Raw genomic sequence first — 18,178 nt, 5'->3', positions numbered from 1 at the left:
GGGCACTCCATCAGGTCTTTCATGTGAGAGGCAGGGACCTAACTACATTGCTGTCACCTGCTGCCTCCCAGGCTGCACATTAGCAGGAAGCTAGGTCCAGGACAGAGCCAGAACTTAAACCAGGCACTCCTATATAGGACGCAGGCTAATCTGTAGGCCAAGTGCCTGCCCCTACATCATCTAGTTTTTAAGACCTACAGGCTTCACAAATATGATGTAGATATAAGTGATGAGTCTTCGAAAATTCTTGGAAAACGAGTTTCCTTAAAAAAAAACTATGCATAGACTTTAGAAATCTTTTGCACCAAAATCAACTTTTTAAATTCCATTTTGTCAAAAATGTCTTGGAGTATCCTCTACATGATTTTTGCCTTTTAATCTCATCTGCAATATATGTTTTATAAAAAGAATGAAACAAGAATCTATCTTTATTTTTTCCAGTTGGTTAGATAAATTTCTCAAAACTGTTTATTAAGTAATCACCCTTTTCCTATTGACTTGAAATGCTTCTAATATATTTAGTCTCCCATTTTAGGGATTGGTTTATAAACTTTATTTCACTGACTTATGCCACTAATATCTTTATGTAGTTTTATAATATATTTTAATATATTCCTTATTCTTTAATTTTTTGAGCAATTTCTTAATATCAGTTTTTTCAGTCAACTTATTATTTTGCAAACTTAAAACCAGGGTTATTTTCCACTGACCTTTCCAAAGCCCTGAGGCAGGAAGTATGCATGACCTTTGGGTGAAGTCTGAGCAGTACTGAGAATTCTGTGTATTGTTCTATTCCTCCAGCTGAGGCCATATCACTGACTCTATTTTATAATTTTAATTTATTTTTATTTATTAAAAAGCAGAGAGAGAATCTTCCATCCACTGACATACTCCCTAGATGCCCACAATAGCCAGGGCTAGCTCAGGATGAATCCAGGAGCCCAGAATTCAATCCCGGTCTCTCATGTGGATGGCAAAAACTCAAGTATTTGAGCCATCAACTCTTACCTCCCAGAGTGCACATCAGCAAGAAGCTGGAACTGGGAGCAGAGCTGGGACTCTTGGGTGTCCCAAGTAGCATCTTAATCACTGTGCCAAACTCCTACCTTCATTACTCTTATATTCAACAAATAGTTTTGAGCACCCATGATGATATGCAAAGCTTTGTGCTGAGAACTCTAAGGACTACAAAAAGGGGTGAGACATGATCCATTCTTGAATTGAAGTATTTGGTTTTCTTTGGTTTCCATTGTCTTCAGCCACCTCTGGGAGTGCATTTTTGTTCTTGATGATGTCCCTGGATTCTGTTACCTGTACGTAGGCATTCCCTTTATGAGAAACGTAAATGAAAACAAAAATCATTCCAAAGAACTACTTAAGGTTAACTTTCCATCCAACAGTTCCTGAGGCTATAGAAATGACACAGGCTAGGTTCAAGTCCTTTTCTTCTAAAGCAAGTGCTATTATTTCTGCCTTTGTCCCTGAGAAGGGGAAAAATCTTTTTATTACTGTTATTTCTCACATACCCAAGAGATTGCCTGAGGTCCCTTTTAAGGAAAACATGTATGTATTGCTCTAGCTTTCATCTGACTTTCAAGAAATAGACCATCATGTTAACGTAGTGGCGAGGAGGGGGTTGGAGGAGGCTGCTTTGTAAACCTTTCCGAGGGAAATGTGAGAACGAAGCCTTTGTCAGCCACTTTACCAGAAGGGTCATAGAAGTCCACCTGTGCAAGAAGTGATAGTGTCCTCACCCGTATGCAGCACGGCTTCTCCCAGCTGCACGTTCTGGTTTTCCCAAGCAAATACTGGTGTTTCCTTTTTCACATCTCTGCTGAAATTAGGTTAGTGCAGCATGAGCCGCCACCTTTGAATGAAGACCTTGTGCTGGTGGCTAATGCTTCCAGGTGCCAAGGCTGGCATCAGCCAGGTGGAGCTGCCTGGTCACTCACCTGTGTCACATGAATTGGTCAGAAGCTCACACTAAGTTCTGACCAGGCAGGGCTGGCTCCTGAAGTGGCTGCTCAATGTCCCAGAATGTTATTCTGTGGCCTGTAAGCAATAAGTAAAGCTGGGTCACTGGAGGCCACCCTTACCTGGTAAATGATCACTTTCCCTTTCCCAGGTGGAGCGTCAGCTCCGCAACTTCACCGTTCCTGCCACTGGATAAAGTTCCTGTTGGTCGCAAACATGATCGTGGCTATTTTCAATGATTTTCGACTGCTTGTGCTTAACTGATGTTGCAGCTCATGTATATATGTACAACACAATGTACTGATCGTCAAAGCAGTTTTTCCGGGTAACATCTGTAGAAAGTAATTTTTGTTTTCTGTTCTTCCCCCAATGTATTAGGCTAAACCATGTGAAATGACAAAATTTAGTATTTGTAGTTTCATATGGTTGAACCCAATATAAAATGAATCTACCCTCCTGCTGCCACCATCACTGTTGATTTAGCTTGCAAATCTGCTTGTAGCCCACAGCTCATCTTCTTTCCCAAAGTGCAAATTGTAAGGGCAGGTATGGGTTGTTCTTCCGTCTCTGTCGGGGTCTTCTTGTCACTTTGCTCCATGTTACTTGTGAGGTCCATTAAAATCCTCATGTTGTTGTCTCCATTAAACAGTATCCTCAGATTATCAATTGAAAGAAAGACCTGTCTGAAATCAGACCAGTTACGGCAATCGACAACCAAGGCAATACATGAGAAGGGTATGATTGGCAAACTTTTCTAAATGTATATTACATTATATAGAAAGCAGTTATAATAAGACCTCTTAAATTGTACTCCATTTGTGAGATAACACAGACTAAGCCTGTACTTTTAACTATAATATATATTTATATATAATCATAATTTAACAATAAGAAATCTATAAATAAATAGTGGGAACATGATTAGAGAAGTTGTCACTTAAGAGACAAAGAAGGCCGGCGCCGCGGCTCACTAGGCTAATCCTCCACCTTGCAGTGCCGGCACATCGGGTTCTAGTCCCGGTCGGGGCACCGGATTCTGTCCCGGTTGCCCCTCTTCCAGGCCAGCTCTCTGCTGTGGCCAGGGAGTGCGGTGGAGGATGGCCCAAGTGCTTGGGCTCTGCACCCCATGGGATACCAGGGTAAGCACCTGGCTCCTGCCATCGGATCAGCGCGGTGCGCCGGTCTTGGTGGCCATTGGAGGGTGAACCAAAGGCAAAGGAAGACCTTTCTCTCTGTCTCTCTCACTATCCACTCTGCCTGTCAAAAAAAAAAAAAATTTAAAAAAATAAATAAAAATAAAATTAAAAAAAAAAAAACAAACTTAAAAAAAAAGAGAGAGACAAAGAAAAGCCATAAGGAATTTCTAGAAGCACCTACAACAACTAAAATGCTGACCCAAAACCCTATTGTTAAAGTAGAAGACTGGAGAAATCTGCAAATGAAAACCTTAGTAGTCCAGACATACTGTTGAAACTCAAAACTGATAACCATGTCTTTTGAAAAGCCACCTGCAGTGACCTTTGTATGATGCTAGATCGGCATTTCTTTATCTATTTCTCACTTTCAATTAGATTTTTGTCACATGCTAATTAAGCAAATACTGCTGAATGTTTTGTTTACTGAAGGCAACTAAAAACCGTTGATGTTTTAATGTAATGTTTGCATTACATTTTGTGGGACATTTAAACAAAAAGATTCTACCCACACCGTGGCTCCCCACATAGGGGCCTCTCAAGGGGGTGTCCTTACTGCAAGTTCAGAGCCTCAGTCACCCAGTCTGTACAATGAGGGTAGTCACGACCTGTTCCGTAGGGTTGGCGTGACACTGAAGTTTGTAAGCTGATGTCTCGCCTTCATTCTCTCACCTTCCGTTTATGACCTTATATGAACGGGCATCTTTGCTGCCCTTGACTTCTCTTTGAAGCCTATAAAGGACTCTTAGGCAAATTAGTGGCTGGATTTGAACTTAGGGTCTTCTGTCCAATTGGAGTGGGCAGCTGTGGTTGTTAAGCAGCGCTGGACTTATTCTTTCCATCAACATTTTTGAAGACCTTCTATTTACTAGAAACCATCCAAGTTTTCTTAGAGAAATTTGTCATCTCTGAGATATGATTTCAAGAGCTCCTCTTTCTGTGAAGTTACACATTACCCAACGCTCTGGATTAAAGCCTGAAAACCACAATTTTGACAAAAATCTCATATTATGAGGGTAGAGTTGCCAATAATTAACATTGTAACAATTCAGGATAGCCTTGGTCAACTGACCAACCACTCAAGAAAAACTTAAAATCATAGACCAAAGAATTGATAGATTCTGATGGGTATGAATGTGTTTTTCCTTCAACAAACCTGAAAATTGAGATCCTGCCATGCCAGGGGCAGCACAAACCTGTGTCCTTGGATACACCACCTGGGACAGCCTTTGCTCTGAACGTGCTTGGTGAAGGGGAGAAGGAGAGGAAAGAGCACCTGCAAGATTAGCCTGTAAAGGTGAAGGTTGCCTAAGGGACCTTTATGCCTAAGGACAGCCTATGAGTGTGCCATTCACCCATCTACACTGGGAAGTCTGGGAGAGTCACTAAGAACAGGCTGTGTTCCTTCTGCATAATGGAAAAGGGCATCATTGAGTCTTTGCAAGCTCAGTGGAGAGAAATGGATTCATAACTACATTGGGGACATTCTACTAGCACTTAATCCACTTAATGCAACTTTTTTTTTTTTTTTTTTTAATTTTTGACAGGCAGAGTGGACAGTGAGAGAGAGAGACAGAGAGAAAGGTCTTCCTTTCTCCCTCCAATGGCCGCTGCGGCTGGCGTGCTCTGGCCGGCGCATTGCGCTGATCCGAAGCCAGGAGCCAGGTGCTTCTCCTGGTCTCCCATGCGGGTGCAGGGCCCAAGGACTTGGGCCATCCTCCACTGCACTCCCGGGCCACAGCAGAGAGCTGGCCTGGAAGAGGGGCAACCGGGACAGAATCCAGTGCCCCGACCGGGACTAGAACCCAGTGTGCCGGCGCCGCAAGGTGGAGGATTAGCCTATTGAGCCACGGCACCGGCCTAGTGCAACATTTTTAAATGCCAAATTGATACCAAGGTTAACATTTACTTGTTTCATCTGGAAGGGAAACTTAAAATATTTGAGTGTCTTCTGTGGAGTTCAGTTTGGTAACTGCTAGATATGGGTGGGCTTTTTAAATCTTTATATTTTAATTTTATTTGAGTATATAAACTTCATGCATTTCTTATATAAAATTTAGGAACATAGTGATTCTTCCCACCCTACCCTCTCTTGCCTGCACTCCCACTCTTCTTCTTCCTCCCTCTCCTATTCCCATTCTTACTTTTTACAAAGATCTATTTTCGGTTTACTTTATACTGATAAGATTAACCCTACACTAAGTAAAGAATTCAACAAATAGTATGAAGAAAAAAAAAAAACAACACTGTTCCTCAACAGTTGAGACAAGCGCTGTTCAAAGTCATCACATCTCAAATTGTCCATTTCATTCCTATAAACTAAATTTTGGGTACTCTATTATGGTTGGAAATTTAAGTTTAATTAAAAGGAAATCAATTTTTAAGATTTTAAAAATTAAATTATAAACTGGTATCTTGGCTTGTCTCGACACACATTTCAAGTACTCAATAATCACATGTGTCTCATGGCTACATTATTGGACAGCATCCATACAAAGGATTGCCATTACTGTAGAAAGTCCCATTGGACAGTCCTGGTTAAATATATACCAGCATTATGCTTGTGTACTATGTTTTAATATGTGAGGATATTCATTCCTCAAAATAACCCCACAGAAGGGTTTCATTCTCATGTTGCAGAAAAGGAAAATATCTCAGGAAAGTTTAGCAATTCTCTTCTTACATAGTGGCCACTATAGTACGTAACCAATGGTTGGTGCTCAGTGAATTGATAGCTAAGCTAGGTGGTGAGAGATCCAGCATTGTTGGATTATGAACCCCAATAGTTTGAACAGTAAAGTCAAATATTTGAAGACCCAAGAAAAGGTCTCATGGCCATAAATTAATAATATATGTAATACTAAAGTTCTCATAAGAAATGAAAGCTTATTTCAGTTTCAAAAGGACAAGATAGGGGCAGGTATTTGGCACAGTGATTAAGCTGCCTCTTTGGATGCCTGCATCCCATCCCAGAGGGCCTGGGTTCAAGTCCCACTTCTTATTCCAACTTCCAGTTGAAGAATACCCTGGGAGGCAGCGGGTGATACCTCAACTACTTGGATACCTGCTACCCATGTGGGATACCTGGATGGAATTCCAGGCTCCTGGCTTGGTCTATTCCAGCCCCAGATAATGAGAATATATGGAAAGTGAACTAGCAGATGAAAGATTGTGTGTGTGTGTGTTTGCCTTTCAAATAAATAAAAATAAATTTCAAAAATGATAAGCTAAGTAGGCAGATTCCTGGGTCCATGAGAGTACTTCAAGAAGTTAATGGACAAGACAGGCCTGGCTGTTAAGACATCACTTGGGAAGCCTATATGCCATGTTGGAGTGTTGGAGTGAGTTTGAGCCTGGGCTCTGCTCCTGATTCCAGCTTCCTGGTAATGTGTACCTATGAACTTCTTAAAGTACCCTCACAGAGGTGAGGATGAGGAGTGACTGCCAGTAGGCATGACATTTCTATTGTCATGCTGAAAATATTCCAGTATTAGATTGTGGTGCAAATTGTTCTATGAATTTATTGAAAATCATTTAAATGTACACTTCAAATATGTGAATTTTATGGCATGTAAATTACATGTTGATGAAACTGTTTAAAAAGAAAAATAAGGTATAAATTCTAAATCTCCAGGATAGCCAAAATTCCAATGTTAAAAAACTGCCAGACCTTTAGTGAGTCAGAGATTAATTGCAGGTATTTCCTGAATTTCTCCATGGTGGTAAAAGGCATTATATTACATCTCAAATCAAACACCAGGAAACTCTACAGGGTGTGTAGTGATATCCTTATCTTTTTAAGGAAGGAAATTGGGACTCAGAAGGTTGAAATAACTTGCCTGAGAGCCACAGGCAACAGGAAGTGGTGACAGTTACTCTGTTCCCAAAACCCACGGCTGCAAACTTGCCATCGTCATGTACCCTCTCGGTGAATGAGAAGAAATTCTTCCATTGTTTGACTTGCTAGCATTTTCCTTCTCCCAGGAGGCAACAGGAAACTGATTTTCTGGTGTTTCTGTCAGATTTTGCATTGTGCCTGTAAGGTTCATGAAAGGTGTGAAGCTGGAATCTCTTTTCAGTGTCGAACACAAAGGAGAAAACTAGTCTGGACCTTATGTTAATGCAATGATATCTGTTTCTTCCTTTGGATTTTTTTTTTTTTTTTTTTGACAGGCAGAGTTAGACAGTGAGAGAGAAACAGAGAGAAAGGTCTTCCTTCTGTTGGTTCACCCCCTAAATGGCTGCTACAGCCGGCGCACTGTGGCCGGCACGCTGTGCCGATCCGAAGCCAAGAGCCAGGTGCTTCTCCTGGTCTCCCATGCGGGGGCAGGGCCCAAGCACTTGGGCCATCCTCCACTGCCTTCCTGGGCCACAGCAGAGAGCTGGACTGGAAGAGGAGCAACCGGAACAGAATCCAGTGCCCCAACCAGGACTAGAACCCGGGGTGCCGGCGCCACAGGCAGAGGATTAGCCAAGTGAGCCGTGGTGCCAGCCTCTTCCTTTGGATCTTAACTATTATGCATTCTTTCATGACTTTTAAAAGTGCTTTATCTGAGAAACTTCAAAAAGATCATAGAAAAATGGAATTGATCTATGAATTATATGAAACCTATTAAAAATAGTTAAAAATTTAAAAATAAAAATGAGTTGAAAGTGTGAGTTTACTTTGGCGCAGAAATTTTTTTCTTTATAATATATGGAAAATGTGTATTATGAAAAAGCTGTGCATGGATTTCAAAAATTTTTTGCACCACGTAAACTTATGTTTTAATTCCATTTTCCATTTTTTTTTAAGTACCTGCATTTATGCTCATTAGAGACTCCAACTCTGTATTTAGTTTAGTTAGTTCATTGTGACTTCCAATGGTGTCTGCTTAAGGACTGTTGGTGGAGGGATGGTGCTGTGGTGCAGCAAGTTAAGCTGCCGCTTGGGAACACCTGAATCCCACATCAGAGTGCCTGGAACTGAGCGCCCTCTCCGATCGTAATCCAGCTCCCTGTTAATGCAACTGGGAGGCAACAGAAGATGGTCCATTAACATGGGAGACCCAGATGGAGCTCCTTGCTCCTGAGTCAGTCTGGCCCACTCCTGGCTATTGTGAGCATTTGGGGAGGGGCCCAGTGGATGAAAGATTTCTCTCTGTGTGTCTCTTGTCTCTCTGTCATTCTGCCTTGCAAATGAATACATGAATGAATCAATGAGTAAAACTTAAAAAAAAAAAAAAATTCAAGCAATGAGGCTCTGCCACGCCCCTGCACGTGGGGTAACAGTCCAGTTCTCAGTTACGTAATTGATTGGGTTGGTCACTGCTGACTGACTCAGTTTCTGAAATGGAATTCTGGAAGGGGAGCAGTTCCCAGCTCGGGCCAGGGCTAGCAGGCTTCATACCCTCAGTCTGTCCTATTAACACCCTAATATCACTTCCTTCTTGACGTGTTTCTCTTCTTGATCATCAGGTGTTCAGCCAGACCTCTGGGTAATCCCCTCCGCCACCTGTCTTACCTGGCCCCTGCCTTTCCCAAATCCTTCCTCCAGCCGCCCTGTGATCCCCTCCTGGCCTCCATCTGACTGGCTTCCCTCTGCCTTTGCAGAAAACCTAGATCCTTTTCTTTACCTCTTGCTTGCTTCCTTCCGGGATGTGTCTAAACTCTGTTTTGGTTAGTTAAAACAAAGCAAAGCAAAGATAAAGAAAAACAAGACACCAAGTCAGTACCAGGCTGGCAGAACATATCCAAGGGCTAAATTTGGGCCCTTGACCTAGGACCTCTGCTGACCCTAGGGCTTGGAGAGGCAGTCACAAGAGTTTTCATGTTCAAAGAAGTGTGGATAACGTAGAAGGAATAAAGAGCAGAGTGAAGGTTGTGGTGACATAACACTGACTGTGAAAATGGGCATCACAGTGCTCTATTTTCCCCTCTACCAGTGTTCTTAGAAATAGGGAAATATAGAAACGTCTGCTTCCATGTATTTGGCAGCAGTAGAGCTTACTAAGTAATTTTGGGATTCTTACAATCTGATTTTCATTTCAAAATAAAGTTCATTTGCAGGAGCCCTTGAGTCACTTCTTGTGTGTCCAGAGATGATTGAATGCCAAGAGTCAGAAAGTCATTAAGGTAGTTTCAGGAAATTAGCCATCTCCTGGTAGCAGGAGTGGATTGTGTCTCCGGCTGGGTGACTCACGGCTCCCACGGGCAGCCTGCCTTCCTGGGAACTGCAGCCAGTGGTCTTCTCAAGCACGGGTTCCCTAAACAAGGCTGCTTTCAGAACTTCCACACCACACTCACCTTGTACTCCAGACGCCCTCAAGGCAACCGGTCCAAGTGACCCATCACACAGTCACACTTCCAGCAAAGCAATGCCGAGGACTAACTCCAAACGGTTGTCACAGATATTTCGGAAATATTGTTTTCTTTCTCCCTTACTCTGGATGTTATACGGGTAGCCCTAGCTTCAGACAAAAGCTATGTTCCAAAAGCACTGTACGTTAAAGGATTTCAATGGATGCATCTATAATAAGAGTTACGGGGCTGGCGCTGTGGCATAGCTGGTTCAGCTGCTGCCAGCATCCCATATGGGTGCTAGTTCGGGGCCCAGTTGCTCCACTTCTGATCCAGCTCCCTGCTAATAGCATGGGAAAAGCGGTGGAAGATTGCACAAGTGTTTGGGCCCCTGTACCCATGGGAGAAACCCAGAAGAAGCTCCTTGCTTTGACCTGGCCCAGCCCTGGTCATTGTGGCCCTCTGGGGAGTGAACCAACGATGAACGACCTGTCTCTGTCTCTCCCTTTCTCCCTGTAGCTCTTTCAAATAAAAAAATCTTAAAAAAAAGAAGAAGAAGAAAAGTTACCCTATATTATCTGTTTTGTAGACCCAGCATTACCTGTTTCTTACCCCTGCAAATTTGCACAGAGGAGTTTGGTTAACAAATGCACTTTTTAAAGGACATTTTCAAAAGCACTACATAAAATAAAAGGATTTAGAACCATTGCAGTTATCAGATTTCTAGTATGCTTTCCATACAGGCCATACAGTAAGAAATATGACTGTACTTCAAGATGAGCTACTATGCAAATGTAAGTGAGTTGAAAATGATTAGAATCTCAGTTCTTTTATATAATCAATGTAGAAATATCAGCTCTAGGAAATGAAGATAAGAAAGATGGTATATTGTGTGCCTACTGTGTGCCAGGTACCAGAGTATTCTAATATCAAGTGTGCCACAGTGTAGGGTTTGAGCCTCCCAGCTCAAGGCTGAACCACCCAAGTTTGAATCTCAGCTTCTGCTGAGAAGATTCAGTGAGATGAGGTGTGCCAGGCATCAGGCCCTGTGCCTGTGCGATAGCAATCATCCACTAGATTGTAGCTGCTCATTTCATCTTATTCCGTCGAATCCCACCAAGTAGGCAGTGTCCCTCATTACAGATGAAGGGATTCTCTCAGAGTGGTCCAGTAACTCACATAAGTTTTCTGTGTTGCAGAGGCAAAATTTAAAACCAGGCCTCAACTAGATACTCTGTTAAATCCTTTAACCAGAAGTTGTTTTTCTAAACTGCCAGGAAAATCTGTGCTGGAAAAGACTGCCCTAGCTAGTCGATACCCTCTATTGAGAGACAAAGCTGACCTTACAGGCGCCAAATTCACGAGTAAACATTTCTAAGTGTAGAAAAGCTCTCATAGGGGCAGTTTCAACAGTCAGCCACTTCTTAAAGTTCTCTTTTGCCATGGATAGTAGATTCTAAGCTATATGGATGAGTCTGCATTTTTTTTTTAATATGCGTGATTGGGGCTGTCGCTGTGGAGTAGTGGGTAAAGCCGCCGCCTGCAGTGCCAGCATCCCATGTGGGCGCCGGTTCGAGTCCCAGCTGCTCCACTTCCAGTCCAGCTCTCTGCTATGGCCTGGGAAAGCAGTGGAGAATGGCCCAAGTGCTTGGGCCCCTGTACCCATATGGGGGACCCAGAAGAGGCTCTTGGCTCCTGGCTTCAGATCGGCGCAGCTCCAGCCATTGCAGCCAACTGGGAGGTGGGCCAGTGAATGGAAGACCTTCTCTCTCCTTCTCTGCCTCTCCTCTCTCTGTGTAACTCTGACTTCCAAATAAATAAAAGAAAATCTGCATGATTTTTTAAACATATAAAATACACCAGGTCTACCATCACCACTGCTGTATAAATGTCATTGTCTATGCAAATAAATGTCAACTTCTAAGGCTAGCTTAAGGAAATTGAAAGATAGTGTTCCTTTAGTAGCCAGAAGATAAACCTCCAGGTTGATTTTGTTCTTGTTGTTTGTTTTTTTGTTTTTTAGTATTGGCAGGGAGCCATTAACTAGCCGCTCTGGCATGGTGAGAGCACCAGATGACACTGGCTACCTCACATCCAGCTGGATTCCAGTATTGTTCAGATAGCCCTTCTAGGTGTGGGCTTCAATGAAGGACATCTCTGTTTGCATCCTCTAAATTGTTTTTCTGCTCAGTGTCCACATTGACCAGTATGGGCCATTAAAGTCCAGTGATTGAAGGTTTAATAGTACAAGTGTAGAAGGGTGTTGACATTAAAACTGGAAAATCGTTGCACCCATGTAGACTGCTGCTTTACCATGTTGAAATCTTGGACAAGTAAAAGACCTGTAATCCAGGATGCAAAATCTAGCTTTTGTAATTGATTGAGTCTTATTTTCCTTTAGCTATATTACGCATGCACTAAGAGAGAACGGAAGAAAACTTCAGTTCCACAAATGAATATGGGCTTGCTATAGAGATAGCACAAAAGAGGATCAGGGCTGAGTATCACATCGTTTTCATAGCACTCTACTTAGCACTTAATCTAGTCACAGTACTTTCCTTCACAACCTTCCTACCTTCTGAATAACTCAGGTGCTTAACTATATTCTGCCATCGTAACTTTTATCTGCAGCAAGCACGGAGTATGTGTATCAACTGCCGTGCAATTGGAAGGAACTCGCCCTAGGATACTGTTGTGGATGAGCCAATTTGAGAAGCTGCACATCAGCTCACGTCACCCGTTCTGTCTTCCTTCCAGGGTTCAGCAGATTCCTACACAAGCAGGCCGTCCGACTCCGATGTCTCTTTGGAAGAGGACAGGGAAGCGATTCGGCAGGAGAGAGAACAGCAAGCAGCTATCCAGCTGGAGAGGGCAAAGGTGACTGTCTCCCCCTCCGTGGTCAGACGTGGCGTGTCACTGCCCTGCACAGGTCTCTGGAGTAATCCTTTATGGTCATCCTAACTTAGCTCCAGATCACAGGGCTCTCTGATCCATTCACCCCTAGGAGAGTTCAGTGCCACCCTCGGGGGCTTATTTCCCGAGAACCTTTACCTTTTTGTGTTTACTTACTTGTGTGGTTGAAGCTTGTAATGCCCAGTGCCGGCACAGAGCCTCCTCAGGCACCCGCGGGTCCCACCTGTTCTCAGCTTTTCTTGCCCATTCCCTCACCTATATCATGGGCCACAGGTGTGCTCTTGCTCTCTGGCTCTCCCTGTTGGCTTTGAGCTGTGCAGGAAAGATGAGTAATAAAGCCTTTGTTGAAAGAGACCTTCAGATATTGCACAGGGAGTGGCCCCCTAGGAGTATGTGCCCCCAAAGCAGCAGCAAGGAACAGATTGAATAGTTGAGTGGCAGAACCAGAAGAGTCAATGGAGTTCTTCCATTCTGCCTTCCTAGCATTTTTTTTTTTAGCACTGACCCCTTTTGTCAAATGGAATTTTGTGCACAATAGCAAGCTATAAGACAGGGGTCATGGCCAACCTCTTCTCCTTGCCCTCCAAAGCAGACTCTGTAGGCATTTTGTACAGTCTTTCTGATTTTTAGAGGGAAAATTGAACCCCAGGTAAAGTGAATTCCTTCCCTTTTCTATTTTTATAATGGAATCTTTGTAAGAGAGATGAGAGGAGAATGGTGGTGGGTGGATGAGGTGTCTGCCTCTGCTTTGACACCCACAGCATCAGTGCTCTGTTGGTGGACGGGGTTTCTCGGCAGGGCCCTGAGAAGGGCATCAGTGAGATGCTAAGTTGGTCCTGTCTCCACTGTCGCTCCCCACCCACATGGCTTAGCGCAAATAAATGTGTGCCGGGATCAGAAGCTCGCGTTTCCTGTGTCGCAAATTTTTTTTTTAAGTTTTCTTTCCCAGTCTGTTTTCTGGCCATGGTGGTCACTCTGCATCATCAGCTTAGGCTGCTGGTTGGTTTGGTCCGTATCTGGCCAGTGGTACCAGCTCAAGGGCATTTTGCTGGGAAGAATTTATACAACAAGAGTTTCAGAACCAGTTTTTGTGAGCTAGGGAGACAATGATGGGTGAAGAGCCCCTGCCCTTCTGGTTGAACCCTGGCTAGTACTTCCTTTCTCTGGTGGGACAAAGCATGCCACTCGATAAGATCCCATAGGTCTTCAGGTCTGAGGTTATTTCAAAAATACTCATCTTACTGCCCCTCCCCTTCCCCTTTCTTAAAGGCCCAGTACACATTTCCTGTAGCCCAAGGCAGGATTCCTTTTGAACTAAGCATGGCTCTTCAGACTAGAGAACAAAGCTGATTGTCCCCGCGCTTCCCTGCTCATCCTCCCCAGTACTTTAGGGCACAGTTCTTTAAATATTGGAAGGTGCCCCAGGAGAGGACAAATGGCTGCACCCATGGGACAGAATCATCTTCCGAGTCATCCCTGCAGATTTCTTTGTATCATCTGGGCATCTGAACCCCGCTGGCAATCCCTCTTTGGAACGTGATTTCTCTTAGCGCCTGGTGCTGTCAGTCATCTCCGTGTATGTCTCGGTATGAAAAATGCTTCTCTCTCTGCTTCTCTCCCTCACCGCTTGTTCCGTGGCCCTGACCCCAGTCCAAGCCTGTGGCGTTTGCTGTGAAGACGAACGTGAGCTACTGTGGTGCCCTGGACGAGGATGTGCCTGTTCCAAGCACGGCCATCTCTTTTGACGCCAAGGACTTTCTCCACATTAAAGAGGTAAATGGAAATGTAGGACATGTGCATACCTTCACCTGTGAAAAGTCCAGAGCCTGGAGGCAGCTCAGAGCAGAGCCAACCATGGAGGAGACCTGGTGCAGGGCCTCATTTAACTTCCTGGGCCTTCTGCAGCCATTCATTCTCGCTGAGATTTTTTTTTTTCTAAACAAGAGCTATTTTTAATTAATTAGTTGATTAATTTTTATTGAAATACAGAAAAATGGAGAGATCTTGCATTTGCTGATTCCCTCCCTAAGTGCCCACAGCAGCCCAGGCTGGCCCAGGCCAAAGCCAGGAGCCCAAAACTTAGTCTGGGTTTTCCACATGAGTGACAAGAACCCCAGTACTTGAGTCATCACTTGCTGCCTCCCAAGGGGCCCATCAGCAGGAAGCTGGAATCACGAATGGAGCCAGGACTCTAACCCAGGCATGTCAGTGTGGGATATGGGTGTCCCAAGTAGCATCTTACCCACTGCGCCAAAAGCCCAGTCCTCGGTGAAATTTGGAGGCCTGAGAGCCTTGCTTATACTGTCACTCACAACACTGAGTCACAGTCAGCCTTTGAAATCCTAGAAGGGATTTAGGGCAGATTTGTGGTCCCATGGTCCCCTTTTAATCACCTTGTGTGGTTGCACAACTGTACAACCCTAGATGCAATTTAGGGACAAGTTTGGTGCCATGGCAGAAAGGACAAAGGATGTTGTAGTTAAAAACCCCGGGCTATGGTCTTGTGAACCATGACCTTAGAACCAACACTAGAATATCTCCTCATTGACCAAAAGCGTTAAAGCTAGGAAAAGGACTGAGGGAGCTAGTGCTGTGGCGTAGCAGGTCAAGCTGCCATCTATAGCACTGGCATCCCATGTGGATGCTGGTTTCAGCCCCAGCTGCTCCACTTCTGATCCAGCTCCCTGCTAATGTGTCTGGGAAAGGAGCAGAAGATGGCCCAAGTCCTTGGGCCCCTGAATCCATATGGGAGACCTGGAAGAAGATCTTGGCTCCTGGCTTTGACCTGGCCCAGCCATTGTGGCCATTGTGGCCATTTGGGAAGTGAAACAGCAGAAGGAAAACACGCTCTCTCCCTCTCTCCCTCTCTCTCTTTCTGTCTCTCTGTAACTCTGCCTTTAAGATAAACAAATAAATCTTTAAAAAGAAAAGAAAAGGACTGAGGACTCTGGGAAACAAAGTATGAAGATTGGAGCAAGAAAAGAAGGACTTGAGGCCTTGAACCTTGAAAGGTGGACTTGTAGTGACAGCAGGAGGTTTGTTGCTCTCAACCTGGGAGTCATGAAATTCTACCTCATCTGAGACCTAGTGCTGGCCACGGAGGAGCCGATGGCAGGATCGTGGGCAGGAAGCTCTGAGTCTGGTGGAAGAGATGCACAGTTTCCTCACAGGATGGCAAGTTCCATTACAGAAAGATTGAATTGATGTTGGGGGTGTCCAAAGAAAGCGGGAGGGGGCATCTGGATGGGGAGTAGGAAGATATAAGGAAGCTGCAAAATGCTACGAAAGTGGCAAAAGCTGAGGGAACTCGGGCTACGGTAGGGGGTGACATCAGTGGAAGGAACAGCTGCAAGCCATGCATTGTGCCTGGAGGACAGTGGTACAAGTGGTACAAGGGCCAGGTCAGAGAGGCAGGGACGCCTTGGGCCATGGAAAGAAACCGGGGCTTGGTCACCAGGCCGTGGTTTGGAGAGGAATCTGAGGTCCGGGGTGGATGTGATCAGACTTGTATCCTAGAATGATAGCTCTGATGGGAGCATTGCCCAGGCTGTGGATGCACTGTAGGGGCAAGACAGTGGTTACAGCAGAGAAGATGCAGAGAGGGGGCAGCTTGGAGAGAGAGGTAGGGGAAGAGTGGACAGGAAATAGGGATTTCACCTGGCTAGGGGCTGGGGAAAGTGAAGTAGAAGAACATGAAGAATTGAGGCCAGTTTGTCTGGTTTGCCTGAAAGGTGGAGGGTCTCGTCCTCTATGAAAACGAGAGGGGAGCAGATCTATTGCAAGGGCAGATGTGGTTATGAACGTGCTTTCCAGGAGACTGTGCCATGGGTGTTGTGAACCGCCCCATGGAGGTACTTGAAAAGCCCTTAGCCACATAGTCTGGAGGCCAGCAGAGAGCAACTACAATGTGTTCTTATGTTCTGGGTTGAAGAGGAGAAGGGGTTCTAGGCCGAGGAAGTAGCATGGAGCTGAGATAGCATAAAACTGAGGGAGTGTTTTTAAAATTTAATTTTCATTTTTGCTCTTTAGGATAGGAAAGATTTTACTGCATTTTCTATGCTTAACCCAGTAAAATATATTAGGAATCAAGGGGACAGCTAATCGAGTAAGAGATTGGAGGAGAGAAGGAAACCAACAATTTGGAGAATAAGCACAAGAATCAGCCTGAAGCCGAAGGAAAGCGTTACCTTCCTTGAACCTCCTTGTTTTCTTTTTTTTTTTTGACAGGCAGAATGGACAATGAGAGAGAGAGACAGAGAGAAAGGTCTTCCTTTTTGCCGTTGATTCACCCTCCAATGGCCGCCGCGGCCAGCGCGCTGCAGCCAGCGCATCGCGCTGTTCCGATGGCAGGAGCCAGGTGCTTATCCTGGTCTCCCATGGGGTGCAGGGCCCAAGGACCTGGGCCATCCTCCACTGCACTCCCGGGCCATAGCAGAGAGCTGGCCTGGAAGAGGGGCAACCGGGACAGAATCCGGCGCCCCGACTGGGACTAGAACCCGGTGTGCCGGTGCCGCAAGGTGGAGGATTAGCCTATTGAGCCACGGCGCCAGCCCTCCTTGTTTTCAACAGAGTTTTCCCATAGGGTTGTGGGGCATGCATGGGTGGATAGTCCCATTGGTTGGTTTCCATTTTCTGTGCTAGGAGGAAGGGGTTAGAAATAAAATTTAACGAGAGGAAAGAATGCAGTGAAATTTGAGATGAAGATGCCCAAAGAGGATGGTCAACATTCTTCACTGAACCCACCTGCGTGGCAAATATATGAACCAATATGAAAACCATTACCTTTGAGGCTACGCGTTCTACAGTCCGAATCAATAGGATGTAGGTGACTGGGCACATGGTCTGTGGCATAGGGGAGATGGAAGTCAAACAAAGTGGGATGAGGGAAGAAGGGAAGCCAGGAATTGTACTTGGCATCTGTGGGTCATTCTTTCAAGGGGGTTGACCCTGACTGCACAGCAATCGTGGGAGGACAGGAAGTCAAAAGAGCTCCTCTTGCAATATGGAAGCCCTTGGAGCACCTGTGCATGCTGATGTTAAGAGAGAGCAGGAGAGATTGGTGGGAAAGGGGAGATAGGTAAAGGGTAACATCTCTGAGCAGGCAGAAAGGGTGTAATCCAGCCCTTGAGTGGAGAGACAGACCTTTGTTAGAAAAAGGAAACTTATCCATTGTCACATGCAGGGAAAAGACAGGTGCAGGCACAGGCAGCTCAGAGCCTTGGTTGTAAGGAACTGAGGAAGCATCAACTTGATGGCTTCTCCTCTCGGTAGTGGATGAAGTGAGGATGTCCACATTTGCACAGAAGAAAAAGACCCTCGACTTGAGATATATGACCTGGCATCTGAATGGTTAAGTTGATTCTGTCATGCCATTCCCATCAGAAACAACTACACGAACACCCATCATTTCCAAGAAGCAGCAGCCCTTTAAAAGGTGAGAGAAGTTCTCGCGTATCACAGGCACACTCACACAGACATTCCATCCTGGCTGTTTTTGTTGCTTTCCTGCATTCTGTGAGTATTCAAAATGTGTTCCATTGGTCACTTTTTGATTTATGCGCTCCTTGATTTGCTCTCCAAGTTGGCAGTTTGAAGTACAGTATTGAGCTAGAAATCCCTTGTGGAGCACTGCCGTATGTTTTCTGATTGTAATAGACCAGACGAGAAAACATCTTAAAGAGAGAAGTCGTAATCCTTTTAGGGAAATCAAAATACAAAGAATTGGCACAACACCAAGGTGACCTTTGCAGAAAGCTGGCACAAGCTCCCAGCGCATCAACGCAAATAAGCCCATTCTATATTCACGTTGCAGCCTTTTC

The 18,178-nt window shown here is 44.7% G+C and overlaps 1 protein-coding gene across 3 annotated transcripts in view; it reads left to right on the top strand.

Moving 5' to 3' along the window:
* CACNB4 (calcium voltage-gated channel auxiliary subunit beta 4) overlaps positions 1-18,178 on the top strand; it is a 273,118-nt gene that overhangs the window by 213,352 nt on the left and 41,588 nt on the right. For all 3 annotated transcript variants that reach the window (XM_062199704.1, XM_062199695.1, XM_062199700.1), the window contains exons 3-4: positions 12,204-12,323; positions 14,010-14,132. In XM_062199704.1, the coding sequence (XP_062055688.1) occupies positions 12,204-12,323; positions 14,010-14,132 (243 nt within the window). The remainder of the gene's footprint in view (positions 1-12,203; positions 12,324-14,009; positions 14,133-18,178) is intronic.

Source organism: Lepus europaeus, chromosome 1 (genome assembly GCF_033115175.1).
Source record: "Lepus europaeus isolate LE1 chromosome 1, mLepTim1.pri, whole genome shotgun sequence".
NCBI lineage: Eukaryota > Metazoa > Chordata > Mammalia > Lagomorpha > Leporidae > Lepus > Lepus europaeus.
This window is presented reverse-complemented; position numbering and strand designations above follow the sequence as displayed.